The sequence below is a fragment of the Oncorhynchus nerka genome, linkage group LG18 (assembly GCF_034236695.1).
Source record: "Oncorhynchus nerka isolate Pitt River linkage group LG18, Oner_Uvic_2.0, whole genome shotgun sequence".
NCBI lineage: Eukaryota > Metazoa > Chordata > Actinopteri > Salmoniformes > Salmonidae > Oncorhynchus > Oncorhynchus nerka.
The window spans coordinates 33,458,172-33,474,308 of NC_088413.1; the positions used below are offsets into that span (position 1 = coordinate 33,458,172).

Here is a 16,137-nt window from a genome sequence, read left to right on the forward strand (position 1 = left end):
TGGGAGCCAAGGACACTGTCTACCGAATTCGGTACACAGCAGGCGGGGGCGAAAAATCTCAATACTCATAATACACATTTTGACAACTGAATGGGAACGGCCTGCTCGCCCATTTGATCGATGCCAAATACATTTAATAGACAACTAAGAGATATGCTTGCTAACTGTGCATACGTTGTTCAAGTTCAACGTAGCTAGCTAGCAAAGTGACACCCGCATCTCTAGCTGAAGCCACCAAAAAACGATATGACAGGGGAAAAGGCCGCCACTCACCAACTCGTGCCATGACATGACATCCTCCCAGCAGCTAGCTAGCTAACGAATGTTAGGCTCCTTGTTTTTAGCTTGCTAAATAAATAGATACTCTAGCCCAGGGGTGTCAAACTCATTTCGCATCGTGGGCCACATACGGCCTAGGGAGATGTCAAGTGGGCCGGACCATTAAAATTATACCATACTCTGCTACACTGCTCCACGAAATTGAAAATTTATGGAGTTGTATGAACAGTAGAATTCCATCACACAACTTTTGTTTTGAAGCTGCTGACTAACATTAAAGTGCACATTTTTTAAATCACCACAGTAAGGATTCATCTTCACAGAGCTGTATTCTTTCAATGCAAACAGTATCTAAGGCAGCATTTTAAAGGTGTTAGTCTAGTCTGGACTTGTATTTGTTCCTGAAACTTGGCATATTTTGGCCTGTACAAGTGCATCAACACCAGGTGTCATGTCCTGACTAGCTGTCACTTTCAGAATGTCATTTAAGTGCTTGTTTGTGAGCCTTGAACGCATTTTTGTTTTATTGATATTCATCACTGAGAAAATTTGTTCACAAAGGTAGGTTGTCCCAAACATGCACAAAATTTTAGCAGCCAGGGCTGTTAATTTGGGGTACCCTGGTAGTAGATACTGATAAAATCTGTCCAGACCTACAGAGGCAAATTTGCCCTTCAAATCTGCATCACACTGCAAATCAATTATCTCTAGCTGAATTTCGACCGGCAGATCAGAAGCTTTAACTGTGAAAGGTGAGCGAAAAACTGAAAATTCTGTCTCAAGTTCACCAAATACCTGAAAACGTTTCTCAAACTCCCGCAGTAGTCCTGCAATTTTGTCTTTGTACCGTTTCATGTCCGCATCAGGTCTGGTCACACACACATCTCTCAGACAGGGGAAATGAGCAGGGTTGCCATTTGCCAGTTGCATCTCCCACAAAGTCAGCTTCAATTTAAATGCATGTATGTTGTCAGAAAACTGTGTGACAACTTTTTGCGGCCTTGCAACATTTTGTTCAGATTGTTCAAGTGTTCAGTAATATCAACCAAGAATGCAAGGTCCCGTAGCCATTCCTGAGATTGTAATTCCAACACCGGTTTTCCTTTTTTCTCCATGAACTGTCCGATTTCCTCTCGTAGATCAAAGAAATGCCTCAGCACAGCGCCTCGGCTTAACCATCTCACTTCAGTGTGGTATGGCAGGCTGTGGGTAATGTTGCTGTCGCTGAGAAGTTTGTCAAACTGACGATGGTTCAGACCTCTGGACCGGATGAAATTTACAGTGCGAACAACCACCTCCATGACGTGGTCCATTTTCAGCGACTTGCAACACAATGCCTCCTGGTGCAAAATACAGTGAAATGTCCAGAAACGATCTCCTCCATTAAGGGCTTGTACTTTGTCTTTGAACTTTGTCGCGACACCTGCTTTCTTTCCGACCATGGATGGCGCGCCGTCTGTAGCCAGGCTGACAGCGGGACCAGTCCACTCCAACTCTGTCCAATGCAGCAACGACAGAGCCGAAAATGTCCTCGGCTGTTGTGGTGTCCATCATTGGCACCAACTCAAGAAACTCTTCAGTAACAGTCAATGTCTCATCAACTCCTCGAATAAATATGGCCAGTTGGGCCACGTCTGTGATGTCAGTGCTCTCGTCAATTGCCACGGAAAATGCAATAAATGACTTGACTCTCTGTTTCAATTGACTGTCTAAATCTGCCGATAGTTCCGAAATCCTCTCTGCTATAGTATTCTTCGTCAGGCTAATATTGGCAAAAGCTTGTCGCTTCTCGGGACATACAAGTTCAGCCGCCTTCATCATGCATCGTTTAACAAAGTCACCGTCGGAATACGGCTTCGATGCTAATGCTATTTCGCTAGCAATTAGGTAGCTGGCTTTACCGCTGCTTCACTGACTTCTCGGCTCTGGATGAAAGTTGACTGCTGTTTCCTCAGACCCGCCAGCAATTCGTTAATCTTATCTCTTCTCAGTTGTCCTTGCAAGCCGTCATATTTTTCGCTGTGATGAGTCTCGTAGTGGCGTCGAATATTATATTCCTTCAATACCGAAACTTGTTGCAAACACACCAAGCACGAAGGTTTTCCGTGCATCTCTGTAAATAAATAGGACGTGGTCCATTTTTCTTTGAAAATTCTACACTCCTTATCTACTTTTCTCCGTTTGGATAACGACATTTTGGCTAATGAGGGTGTAGCGGAGAGGTAGAGACCAAGGTATTAACAACGTCGTAACAAGCAGCAGATGGCGCATTGATACCGTCTGCTGTTTTCAGTCTGTCTCAGTGATGCGGCTTGTCTTCTACTCTGATGGAAAGAGTGCGCCCCTTAGCGGATAATCCATGAATTGCAGCGAATTAAAAATATTAATTCCATGTCTTTTATGCATTTTTTCCACTTTCAAATTATCCTGCGGGCCTGATCGAACCTCCTTGGGGGCCGGTTCCGGCCCGCGGGCCGTATGTTTGACACCCCTGAGGCTAGAGTCTAGCCTATTAGGAACGTTATGACTGACTTGAGATCATTGTGCTTGCCAGTTTGTTTGTATTGATGTTCCCTGCCTTAGTTTTGTCAGTTTTTGTCCAAAATATTGAGTCATTGAAACTGAAACAGTGCATCCTGAATGGGTGGAGGCAGCAAGCAATCAACCAGGGCAGCTGTGATTTACAACCTAATAGCAATATTTTTGTTACTAGCAATAAATGTATTGGTGAATTATATTAATCATGCATTGAACTGTATTCATCTGTTTTGCCAACAATGCTATATTCAACAATGCTATATTCTATGCTATAGTCAAATAGAATCTATTTTTAAAACCTCTTATTGTCTGTTTGTTTCATATATGCAAAGTAGTTAAAACGCTGTCAGTTCCACTTTAATTAGCCCATGTCTGCTAACATTTTTTTTATTGCTAAGTTAGTTTAGCAGCTAGCTATCTAAAATGTATCTGCACCCCATGGCAAAATGTGTAGAATTGCAGGAAACTTGCTTTAAAACAGTAACATTTTCTCTACACCCCATGTCAAAATGGTGTTAAACATGATTTTTGAATGACTAGCCCATGTCTGTACCCCACACATACAATTATTTGTAAGGTCCCTCAGTCGAGCAGTGACTTTCAAGCACAGATTCAACAACAAAGACTACATGTAGGGAGGTTTTCCAATGCCTCACAAAGGGCACCAAAGGCAGACATTGACTATCCCTTTGAGTATGGTGAAGTTATTTATTACACTGTGGATGGTGTATCAATACACCCAGTCACTATAAAGTTGACAGAGAGGAAAGAAACCACTCTGGGATTTCACCAATGGCGATATTTAAACCAGTTAGAGTTAAATGGCTGTGATAGGAGAAAACTGTGGATGGATTAACAACATTGTAGTTACTCCACAATACTAACCTAAATGACAGAGTGAAAAGAAGGAAGCCTGTACACAATACTAATATTGTTTGTAATAAGGTACTAAAGTAATTTAACATTTTGTCCTGAATACAAAGCATTTTGTTTGCGGCAAATCCAACACAACAGAGTACCACTGTAATGGGTGAGTGCTGGTGGCAGGGAAGTCAGGCGCAGGAGAGTGAACTTGGTATAAACGGAGCAGTTTAATAAGTATTCAAAAACTCTGAAAACCAAAATATACTAAATAAAATAAGAGGGTGCAAAACCTGTCGCACACCAGAACATAACTACACACATACATACAACAAACAATCACCGACAAGGACATGAGGGGAAACAGAGGGTTAAATACATAACATGTAATTGATGGGATTGAAATCAGGTGTAATGTAAGACGAGACAAAATCAATGGAAAATGAAAAAATGGATCAGCGATGGCTAGAAAGTCGGTGACGTCGACCGCCGAACACTGCCCGAACAAGGAGAGGGACCAACTTCGGTGGAAGTCGTGACAACCACTCTTCATATTTTCAAGCATGGTGGTGGCTGCATCATGTTATGGGTATGCTTGTCATCGGCAAGGACTAGTGATTTTTTGTGGGGGATAAAAATAAAAGAAATAGAGCTAAGCACAGGCAAAGAGGAAAACCTGGTTCAGTCTGCTTTCCAACAGACACTGGTAGACAAATCCACCTTTCAACAGGACAATAACTTAAAACGCAAGGCCAAATATACACTGGAGTTACTTACCAATACGACATTGAATGTTCCTAAGTGGCCTAGTTACAGTTTTGGCTTAAATGGGCTTGACAATCTATGGCAAGACTTGAAAATGGCTGTCTAGCAATGATCAACAGCTAACTTGAAAGAGCTTGAAGATATTTTTCAAGAATAATGGCAGGTTTTCTATAAGAATAAGGTTTTCAAAGCTCTTTGGGACTTACCCATAAAGACTAACAGCTGTAATCGCTGCCAAAGATGATTCTAACACATATTGACTCAGGTGGTTGAACAGTTATCTAATAAAAAAAATACAGTGGTTCCTCAATTAATAGTTTTGAGATTATGCTGCAGGACTTAATTTGTGGTTTAGTATGTTATCCTGCATCACTGCTTCATTGCTCCAGACCACCGCAAGGGGGAGTTAGAGCACTGATTATGCTTTTGGAAGCTGTACATTTAAAAATATATATATAGTCCATGATATTATTAAGATATATGTGTTGGCTGAATATAAGCAGCAAGTGATGTTTGCTAAATAATCAAGTTGATGGCGCAGTCATATAGCCTCGGCACCTACATAAAGCTGAGTGACTCACTCATTCATGGCTTTGGATCAAAAATAAATAAGTACCCACATTCTTTCTGATAGTCTAGAAGTGAAAAATAGAAGTGATTATAAAAGTCACAACTCTACAATTGTTCCCTAGTTTTGGTCTCACATAAGCACGGTCTGTGAAGAGCGTTTAACTAAAATAAGCAATTTTGTTTCATTTTTTTTTTTTAAACACCAGGAATATATAGACCTTAGACCTATGAACACTTAAAAAATGAGAGTCAGGGTTAGTGCTTTGTGTATGTTATTGGTTATCCTGACCTGGATGCCATGTATAATAGTCTCTAAAAGGACAAATGTTATCACCGTTTCTTGCACAGTTTCCTTTCCTTCCGTTTCTTGCATCCTTTCAGAGAGAGAATTTAAACAGCCACCTGTTTAAATTATATCATTATATATAAAAAATATTCCATTTGATTTGGAATGGCAAGCCAGACAAAATTAAAAGGACCAATTGTCTCACCCCTTGTTCAAGAATGGCCTTTTCCCCCTTTATGAAGTTTCCAACTCTCCACTTTCGGTTATTTGAAAATGAAATCATCTCCAAAATATAGTTGTTTTTTAAACAAGGACTTAGAAAATGAGATTATGAACTCTACAAACAACGTTTCCAGTACGAGAATGAGAATGGTAAATGACTGTAATTAATACATTCATTCAATACAAAAGAAGCCACCCATCCACCCATTATGGGCTATTAGCAGGACAATAGACTACGGCCAAGAAAGAGGGTAGGGGGGGAATTGTATCGTCAATTTCTCAAGCCAAAACATCTTGATGGTCTCCACCAGTTCATCTTTACTACATAAAGGTCTGCTTACTCTGCTGGTGACTTGACCCAGTTTTTGCCCTCATTTGCAATGCAAACCCGGGTGGCAGTGTGTTTTGGTCCGAGCAGGCCCTTTTCATCAAGCCAGCTTATTTCTATGGTGCTACCCGTTCCAGGGTTGGGACTGTATCCACCAGAGGACTTGAAAATGAGTCGGTGCTGAGAAGATCACCAAAACTAAAGGTATTTTGGTTTCAGTACATTTAAAAAAATGTTTTATGTGTATAGCCTATCAATGTGTAGACATGCAGTCGTGGCCAAAAGTTTTGAGAATGACACAAATATTATTTTTCACAAAGTCTGCTGCCTCAGTTTATATGATGTCAATTTGCATATACTCCAGAATGTTATGAAGAGTGATTAGATTAATTGCAATTAATTGCAAAGTCCCTCTTTGTCATGCAAATTAACTGAATCCCCCCAAAACATTTACACTGCATTTCAGCCCCGCCACAAAAGGACCAGCTAACATCATGTCAGTGATTCTCTCGTTAACACAGGTGTGAGTGTTGACGAGGACAAGGCTGGAGATCACTCTGTCATGCTGATTGAGTTCGAATAATAGAGTGGAACTTCAAAATGAGGGTGGTGCTTGGAATCATTGTTCTTCCTCTGTCAGCCATGGTTACCTGCAAGGAAACGTGCCGTCATCATTGCTTTGCACAAAAAGGGCTTCACAGGCAAGGATATTGCTGCCAGTAAGATTTCACCTGAATCAACCAGTTATCAGATCATCAAGAACTTCAAGGAGAGCCCAAGAAAGTCCAGCAAGCGCCTGGACCATCTTCTAAAGTTGATTCAGCTGCGGGATCGCGGTACCACCAGTACAGAGCTTACTCAGGAATGGCAGCAGGCAAGTGTGAGTGCATCTGCACGCACAGTGAGGCGAAGACTTTTGGAGGATGGCTTAGTGTCAAGAAGGGCAGCAAAGAAGCCACTTCTCTCCAGGAAAAACATCAGGGTCAGACTGATATTCTGCAAAAAGTACAGGGATTGGACTGCTGAGGACGAGGGTAAAGTAATTTTCTCTGATGAATCCTCATTCCGATTGTTTGGGGCATCGGGAAAAAAGCTTGTCCGGAGAAGACAAGGTGAGCGCTACCATCAGTCCTGTGTCATGCCAACAGTAACGCATCCTGAGACCATTCATGTGTGGGGTTGCTTCTCAGCCAAGGGAGTGGGCTCACTCACAATTTTGCCTAAGAACACAGCCATGAATAAAGAATGGTACCAACACATCCTCCAAGAGCAACTTCTCCCAACCATCCAGGAACAGTTTGGTGAAAAACAATGCCTTTTCCAGCATAATGGAGCACCTTGCCATAAGGCAAAAGTGATAACTAAGCGGCTCGTGGAACAAAACATCGATATTTTGGTTCCATGGCCAGGAAACTCCCCAAACCTTAATCCCATTGAGAACTTGTGGTCAATCCTCAAGTAGCGGGTGGACAAACAAAACCCCACAAGTTCTGACAAACTCCAAGCATTGATTGATTAGCATTGATGATGCTAAACATACCTTTGTAAAACTGACTATCCTACCGATCCTTGACTTCGGTGATGTCATTTACAAAATAGCCAAAAACACTCTACTCAGCAAATTAGATGTAGTCTATCACTGTGCCATCCTTTTTGTTGCCAAAGCCTCATATACTACCTACCACTGCGACCTGTATGCTCTCGTTGGCTGGCCCTCGCTTCATATTCTTCGCCAAACCCACTGGTTCCAGGTCATCTATAAGTCTTTGCTAGGGAAATAACAAAGAAGCCTTATCTCAGCTCACTGCTCACCATAGCAACACCCACCCGTAGCACGCGCTCCAGCAGGTATATTTCACTGGTCATCCCCAAAGCCAACTCCTCCTTTGGCCGCCTTTTTTTCCAGTTATCCGCTGCTAATGACTGGAATGAATTGCAAAAATCACTGAAGCTGGAGACTTATATCTCCCTCACTAACTTTGAGCATCAGCTGTCAGAGCAGCTTAACGATCACAGCACCTCTACACAGCCCATCTGTAAATAGCCCACCCAACTACCTCATTCCCCAAATTGTTATTTATTCTTGCTCTTTTTGCATCCCAGTATCTCTACTTGCACATCATCATCTGCACATCTATCACTCCAGTGTTAATGCTAAATTATAATTATTTTGCCACTATGGCCTATTTATTGCCTTACCTCCCTAATCTTACTACATTTGCACACATTGTATGTAGAGTTTTCTATTGTGTTAATGACTGTACATTTGTTTATAACTCTGTGTTGTTTTTGTCGCAGGGCTTTACTTTATCTTGGCCAGGTTGCAGTTGTAAATGAGAACGTGTTCTCAACTGGCCTCCCTGGTTAAATAAAGGTGAAATAGAATAAAATTAATAAAACATCTGTGGAGAAATGGCTGGACAACAGGCCTCACCAAAAAAATACGCATGGTTCCACAGAATAGCAACTGGGATGGAACCCGAGGCGAATGTGTCTTCTTCATCAACATGTTTATGCTTTCGTTAATAAAATAATGATAAAAATACTCTTTCAAAATGCAGATGTTTATTTCGTTATGGGTCCATAACGAATTACTATGGGAATAAATATCACTTGAATGACAGAAATATTGGAACAAAGTAGGCTTTGATTCATGCCTGGGCCTGCAGGACACAGAGTTCGGACGAACCATTGGGTCGAAACTACAGAACAGTACAAAACAAGAGAACACATTATTCATCCACAGCTACTTCGAAGTCTGTGGAGGGCTGAGTACATCCTTTATTGTATTCACTTATACAGTATCAACATGATATTAACTTATAGAGCTAATAAGAGACTAAAATAACTGTGGGTAAATACAGAGCCTTCAGAAAGTATTCATATCCCATGACTTATTCCACATTTTGCTGTGTTACAGCCTGATTTCAAAATTGATTCAGTTGATTGTTTTTCTTACCCATCTACACACATACACAATAATGACAAAGTGAAAACATGTTTTTTTGAAAATACACGTAAGTATTCATACCCCTAAGTCAATACTTTGTAGAAACACTTTTGGCGGCGATTACAGCTTTGAGTCATCTTGGGTATGTCTGTATCAGCTTTGCACATCTGGATTTGGGGATTTTCTCCCATTCTTCCTTGCAGAATTTCTCAATCTCTGTTAAGTTTAATTGGGGAGCGGTGGTGAACAGCAATCTTCAAGTCTTTCCACAGATTTTCAATGTGTTTCAATCCTGAGCTGTGGCTGGGCTACTTAAGGACTTTCACATTCTTGTTCTGAAGCCATTCCAGCATTGCTTTGGCTGTAGGCTTGGGGTCATTGTCCTGTTGGAACATAAATCTTCACCCCAGTCTAAGGTTGTTTGCACTCTGAAGAAGGTTCTCATCAAAGGAATTGCCTGTATTTGGCTCCATTCATTGTTCCCTCTGTCCTTACCAGTCTCTGCCGCTGAAAAGCATCCCCATAGCATGATACTGCCACCACCATGCCTCACGGTAGGGATGGTGTTAGATGGGTGATGAGTTGTGCTGGTTTTCTTCAGACATTGTGCTTTGCAGTCATGCCAAAGAGTTACATCAGACCGCAGAATCTTTTGCTTTATGCTCTTTCTTTCATTTGCCTTTTTGCAAACTCCAGGCGTGCTATCATGTGCCTTTTTCTCGGGTGGTTTTCGTCTGGCCGTTCTCCCATCAAGCCCATATTGGTGAAGTGCTGTAGAGACTGTTGTTCTCCCATCTCAGCTAAGGACTCTGTAGTTCTGTCAGAGTGGTCATTGGATTCTAGGTCACCTCCCTGACTAAGGTCCTTCTTGCCTGGCCTGGTTGCTCAGTTTGGTTGGACGGTAGCTCCAGGCAGAGTCTGGGTAGTTCCATGTTTTTTTAAATTTCCCAATGATGGAGACAACTGTGCTCTTGGAAACTATCAACACTCTAGAAATGGTTTTATACCCTTCCCAGATATATGCCTCATCACAATTCTATCTCGGGAGATCTACGGACAGTTCCTTAGACTTCATGGTTTACTGTAGTTTCTGCTCTGACATGCTTTGTTAACTGTGGGACCTTTATATAGACAGTAGTGTTTCTTTATAAATCATGTACAAACAATTGAATTGGCCACAGGTGTACTCCAATCAAGTTGTTTTGTGACATCTCAGGGATGATCAAAGGATATTGGATGTGTCTGAGCTCAATTTGTAGTGTCATTGCAAAGGGGTGTGAATACTTATGTAAATGAGATATTCCTGTTTTCACTTTGCATTATGGGGAATTGTGTGTTGATGGGTGAACAATGGGTAACACAACAAATTGTGGAGTAAGTCAAGGGGTATGAATATTTTCTGAAGGTGCACTGTAGGTAGATTTGAATAATCAAAGCAACATAACTTGTATTACTTATTTAAGTTAATGCCAGTTAAGTTTTCATTTTCAGTAAGCACAAGCATTTATTATCCATATTAAGATGTACAGAACCGTTTTCATTTCATGATGAAATTTCAGAGGAAACCTGTGAACATTCTAATGTGACATGTCAATCTGACTAAATACACTAATTTTGATGATTTGTAAATTGTCTGTTGCAGAACAACAGTTCCCTCGTTGTTTAACCAGTCTGTGTGATTGACATGAGAGATGATGAGAGGGGCTACGTTTTTGCGATCAGTATTATTACAGGATTCAAAGAATGGAAAGAGTGTCTCTGTAAAGGTGCAGACAGTGGAAGAGCAGATATGAGACCTGGCCTCCACATCATAAAAGGAGACGTGACCCTCCACATAGTCCACAAACAACCCCACCTTCTGGGGCTTCTCTCTCAGGGAGAGAAGGCAGTCCAGAGTCCATTCTCAGGGCTCAGTGTGATTTTACCCTTCCAGTCAATGGGCTCTCTGGCCACACCTACATCCCAGTCAGTCTTCCCCTTAACCGTCACCTCATAGTAAAATCTCCCAGAGGAGAAGCCATCCTTTCCGAGGGTCATGGCATAACGATCAAACCTTTTTGGATTGTCCGGAAGATTATGTGGTGTGTTTCCATGTCTTACTTGTTTCCCGTCTTCAGACAGGATCAGACTGGAATGTTCTGTATCAGGGTCCAGAGACGTAAGTGTGATTTCAGGCAGCTTCTCCATCTCTTTATTCAGCGTCCAGCTAAGACAAAAGCTCTCCTCGCGGTCCCCACACACATATCACTGAGAACACTGAACTCAGTGATTTACTGCCCCAGCTCTTTAGAGCCCTTCAGCCTGCCTCTCTACTGCTGTCTGCTTCTCCTCAATCACCTCAACACGCTCAGCCTGGCTTTTCTCAATGGATTTCACCAGAGTACTGAAGAACTGCATACACTCTGCTGTCATAAGTCTTGTGGTCTGTTTCAGTGCAGAACTGACACACACACACGCCTGGTCATTACTACAGAACACCTCCAGGGGTCTGTCATGCTTCTTACAGATCCTGTCTTCCAGGTTCTCCACAGGGTCGATCAGCTTGTGTCTCTTGAACGCTGGGGCTATCTGATGAGGCTCCAGGTGAGTCTCACAGTAAGAGGTCTGACACACCAGGCAGGACTTCAGGGCACCGAGGTTCATCACAGTGCTCACGTCACAGGGCTTTTTTGTCGACGTTTGGGAGGGGACTCCATCTTTACCCCCGTCTCTCATCCTTTTAAAATTCTCTACAACCTCTCTGAAGGTCGTGTCGACACGAAGCTCAAGCCGTCTGGAGAATTGCTCCTGTCGGACATCGACACAGGTCCTTGCCGTTCCGGTACTTTGTGACAAAGACCATGCAGAAGTTGTGTCCACACGAAGTGGAGACTGGCTCAGTGAACACATCCAGACAGATAGAGCACATAAACTGCTCTTCAGACAGGAGACTGCTGGAGGAAGCCATATTTAAAGAGAGAGAGAGCAAACACTCTCTGAAATACTTCAGATCAAAATACTAAAAGTCTCCAGCTCCAGATTATAATCAATCAATAATGCATTATATATATATATATATTTATTTTTTTACAGAGCATTATTTATTTCCTCTAATGACAGTAGAAATTAATCAATGTTCTAAATATAGTTAAACATAGCTACGGTGGATAAAGAAAACAGGAGATGACCACAAACTGTTATCAGGTAACATTTCTTCACCAAACCTTGTAAATCTCTACTGACCTGTGTCTGTGTAAAAGAGTGTGGACGTGTTCTCCGATGTTTATTTTCTGGACTATAGTATCAAAAAAACTACCGGAGAGTCAGCATCGTGAATATACTTTTCTGAAGAGTTTGAGGGTATTTACTCGTGTGCACAACATACAGTAGTAGGTATATCCCACCCAGTGCTGTTCTGTGCTCTGGAACAGAATTAACCCTTCACATGGCTTATTTCTGTCTTCATTCTTGATACATTCTTTTACCAAAATCAAACAAGGTTGAACAGTTTAAACAGGAGTCTTCCATTTTTATTTTTACTGATTTAGGTCGAAAAAGTGTGAATCAGAAATGTTTAAACATAAAGACCTATTGCAGGTGTATGGAAGGTTTTCAGACAACAACAACAAGTTAAAATTCCACACGGGGATGAAAAAATAGTGTCAGTCTTGGCAGATTTGACAATTAAGAAGCAAGACATATCCCAGATTGTGTTGTTAAACGTTCTCGCTTTCACTCATAACAATTACCAGTTTGTCAAGTCAGACAATGGGTGGAGAACTAAAACTGAATGTGTTTTCTGTTGGTAGGAAAATGCCTGTGCTCGCTGTATGCTGAAAGCCTGCATCTGCTGCTTGTGGTGCCTGAAGAAATGTCTAACATACCTGAATCAAGTAAGTTTCCTATCAGACTGATTGTCATTGAAGATGTTGACAACAGTCTATTTTACAGACGATACTCCTGTCTGTCTGTTTTCACCACAGAACGCGTACACGGCCACCGCGATCAACAGTACCAGTTTCTGTACATCGGCATGCGATGCCTTTGTCATCCTGGTAGAGAATGCCCTCAGAGTGGCCACCATCAACACCGTGGGGGACTTTGTCCTCTTCCTGGGAAAGGTAACGGCCACATAGCAACGCCATTTTAGGATATTTCAAGCATAATAATACTATTCGATCTATCACCCTCTCTCTTTTTCTCTTTTCTCCCTTTCCCACCCCCACTTTTCTCCATCTTTCCCTGTGTGTGTGTCCAGGTACTGATCGTCTCCTGCACAGCATTCGTCGGTGTACTGTCGCTCAACTACCAGCGTGACTACACGGTATGGGTGCTGCCCCTGCTCATCGTCTGCCTGTTCTCCTGGCTGGTGGCCCACTGCTTCCTGTCTGTCTTTGAGATTGTGGTGGACGTGCTCTTCCTCTGCTTCGCCGTGGACACCAAGCACAACGACGGCAGCCCCGGCCGAGAGTTCTACATGGACAAAGCCCTCATGGTGAGGGGAAGGGAGGCGAGGCTGGGTGGGAGATTATGGCTGGGTCCCCGATTCTCCACCAGTCATGGATTAAAAGCAATGGATTGGTGTAATCACAGATAACAATGAAAATAAATGTCTTTAAAAAATGTATCTTGCCAGTCGTGGCGTGGCAAGATCTGGTGGGACCATTCTAGCCAATGCGTGGGCAGATACGCGTGTGAACAACAGGCACAACTCCGACAGGCACAGCTTGCCGGGATTTCACATGTCCTACTTATGTCAGTACAACTGAAACAACCTAAGCATTACGAGACTTCTATTCGATCAGATAAGCCTCATGTAGTAATTAAACCATACCATTTTTTGCTAAACAAATTTGACCCTCATTGACCTCCATACAAAAACCTGTTTAAAAACACCATCTGTTGGAGAAGACACATCTTGGGCCCAGTTATCCCTCTCACGTCGCCTTTTCCTCTCTGCTGCAATCGCAGGCTAGAGGGAGTTTCCGCCATTGTTCAATTCTTTGGTAGAATTGTGGAGAATAGCCTTATATATATATATATATATCTGTTCCATTATCCACACTAATATTCCAATGTATCAGGCAACACCTTCTCACTGGTATGCTAGTGTGGGTAATGGAATGTAGCCATTGTTTTTGCAGTGCCACTTTTGAATCCATTTCTATATGGTGAATAGTGTTTATGTACGTATTACACCAAACTCGCCTTGTTACCTCAACACCCGACACACACATTCACGCTCTTTCTTCTTTCTCCCCCTACCTCTCTCTGTAGGAGTTTGTAGAGAACAGTAAAAAAATGGCGGGAAGGGACCGGGCCGAGGCAGGTGGAGACGGTCGTGAGATGAAGCCCATGGTGAGTTAACAAAACTTTTCCGACAGAGAACACATTCACTTACCTCCATAATCTAGAGTCATACACCCAAAATGACGATGCTGATGAAGACAATAGTAAAGATTAACACTCCATTTGTTTGTTGTTGTAGACTCATGGAGGAGGGACTTTTGCTTGACCAAACCAAACCAGAAGACGGAAACCAAAAGGCATTCTAAACGTTTCCAGGATATCACTCCAGTCCCAGGGACGACAATACTTTTGATAACATGTGTATTAATTTATGGCACACTATACATGAAAGCTTCGGGTCTTTTTTAAAGCACAATGTCTTTTTGTAGCACATCCGTCAATAATATTGTTAGTGTAGTTTTGCGGTATTGTACAGGCTGTGGAGTTGGTGTTTTTTAGTTTAGCTTCTTGTGTGTGTGGAAGTATTGTGTGAGAGATTTATTCAAATGCAGCATGTCATCACTGTTGTTGTTTTTTTAACTACTAATATTGTACACTGCAAGTGTTTGTATATCAATGTCTTTTTACATTGTGGTAATGAGGATCATGGTCGCTACTTACTGGTCCATCTAATTCGATTGTGACAAATAACTAGCATAACAGATGATCAACAGGCACTTTTCTCTGTGGAAAACTCCAACCCCAATGTCTTTTGACCCTGTTGAAAAATTTGCTTCATGGAATAGAAGAAAAAACTTATTCTGCGTTTATATATATATTATTTTTTACAGGATCAGTGAAAAGCCAGCTCCCAATGGAGCATTTTACTGTTGCAAATCAAATATGAAATAGCCAGTGCTATGTACTATGATAAGGATGTTCATATTGGTTATTAGTATTCTGAAATGCAGGTCCAACAAGTACTGAGGTGTCTTATGTCAAAGGCAATGCATTACCATAATGGAAAATCCCTATATTGTGGCAACGTTGAGCCATTACTCCTGATTTGAGTTTGGAATACTGTATCCATAGAAAAAGCGATTCCCTATGACTGTATCTCTATTCGTCAATGCAGACAGAGTTTTATCCCAGAATATTTTGGATTACATTTTGATACAGAGAAATAAAACAACAAAAAGAAGCAGTGTCCACTTGTGTTTGTGAGAGCTGTGGCCAAGAGAGAATCAGTTCCAGTAGGGACATGGGTTTGTGTCTGGATGTCATTAAGATATCCACTCAGGAAGAAACATTCAAACAAAATACCCAATAATAAATACAATATAAAAACTCAGCAAAAAAAGAAATGTCCTCTCACTGTCAACTGTGTTTATTTTCAGCAAAACTTGTGTAAATATTAAACTTGTGTAAATATTTGTATGAACATAAGATTCAACAACTGAAACATAAACTGAACATGTTCCACTGACATGTGACTAACATAAATGGAATAATATGTCCCTGAAAAAGGGTGGGTCAAAATCAAAGTAACAGTCAGTATCTGGTGTGGCCACCAGCTGCATTAAGTACTGCAGTGGATCTCATCCTCATGGACAGCACCAGATATGCCAGTTCTTGCTGTGAGATGTTTCCCCACTCTTCCACCAAGGCACCTGCAAGTTCCCGGACATTTCTGGGGGAAATGACCCGAGCCCTCACCCTCCTATCCAACAGGTCCCAAACGTGCTCAATGGGATTGAGATCCGGGCTCTTCGCTGGGCCATGGCAGAACACTGACATTCCTGTCTTGCAGGAAATCACACAGAACGAGCAGTATGGCTGGTGGCATTGTCATGCTGGAGGGTCAAGTCAGGATGAGCCTGCAGGAAGGGTACCACATGAGGGTGGAGGATGTCTTCCCTGTAACGCACAGCATTGAGATTGCCTGCAATGACAACAAGCTCTGTCCGATGATGCTGTGACCCTCCACCTCCAAATCGATCCCGCTCCAGAGTGCAGGTTTTGGTGTAACACTCATTCCTTCGATGATAAACGTGAATCCGACCATCACCCCTGCTGAGACAAAACCGCAACTCGTCAGTGAAGAGCACTTTTTGCCAGTCCATGCAAGAT

The 16,137-nt window shown here is 42.0% G+C and overlaps 1 protein-coding gene across 1 annotated transcript in view; it reads left to right on the forward strand.

Annotated features, from left to right (window-relative positions):
* The window catches only part of LOC115145787 (choline transporter-like protein 1), a 38,543-nt gene extending 23,335 nt beyond the window's left edge, over positions 1 to 15,208 (forward strand). The window contains exons 12-16 of the mRNA XM_029687298.2: positions 12,588 to 12,671; positions 12,762 to 12,899; positions 13,037 to 13,273; positions 14,056 to 14,136; positions 14,267 to 15,208. Of these exons, the coding sequence (XP_029543158.1) occupies positions 12,588 to 12,671; positions 12,762 to 12,899; positions 13,037 to 13,273; positions 14,056 to 14,136; positions 14,267 to 14,293 (567 nt within the window). The 3' untranslated portion in view covers positions 14,294 to 15,208. The remainder of the gene's footprint in view (positions 1 to 12,587; positions 12,672 to 12,761; positions 12,900 to 13,036; positions 13,274 to 14,055; positions 14,137 to 14,266) is intronic.
* Positions 15,209 to 16,137: the final 929 nt, after the last annotated feature.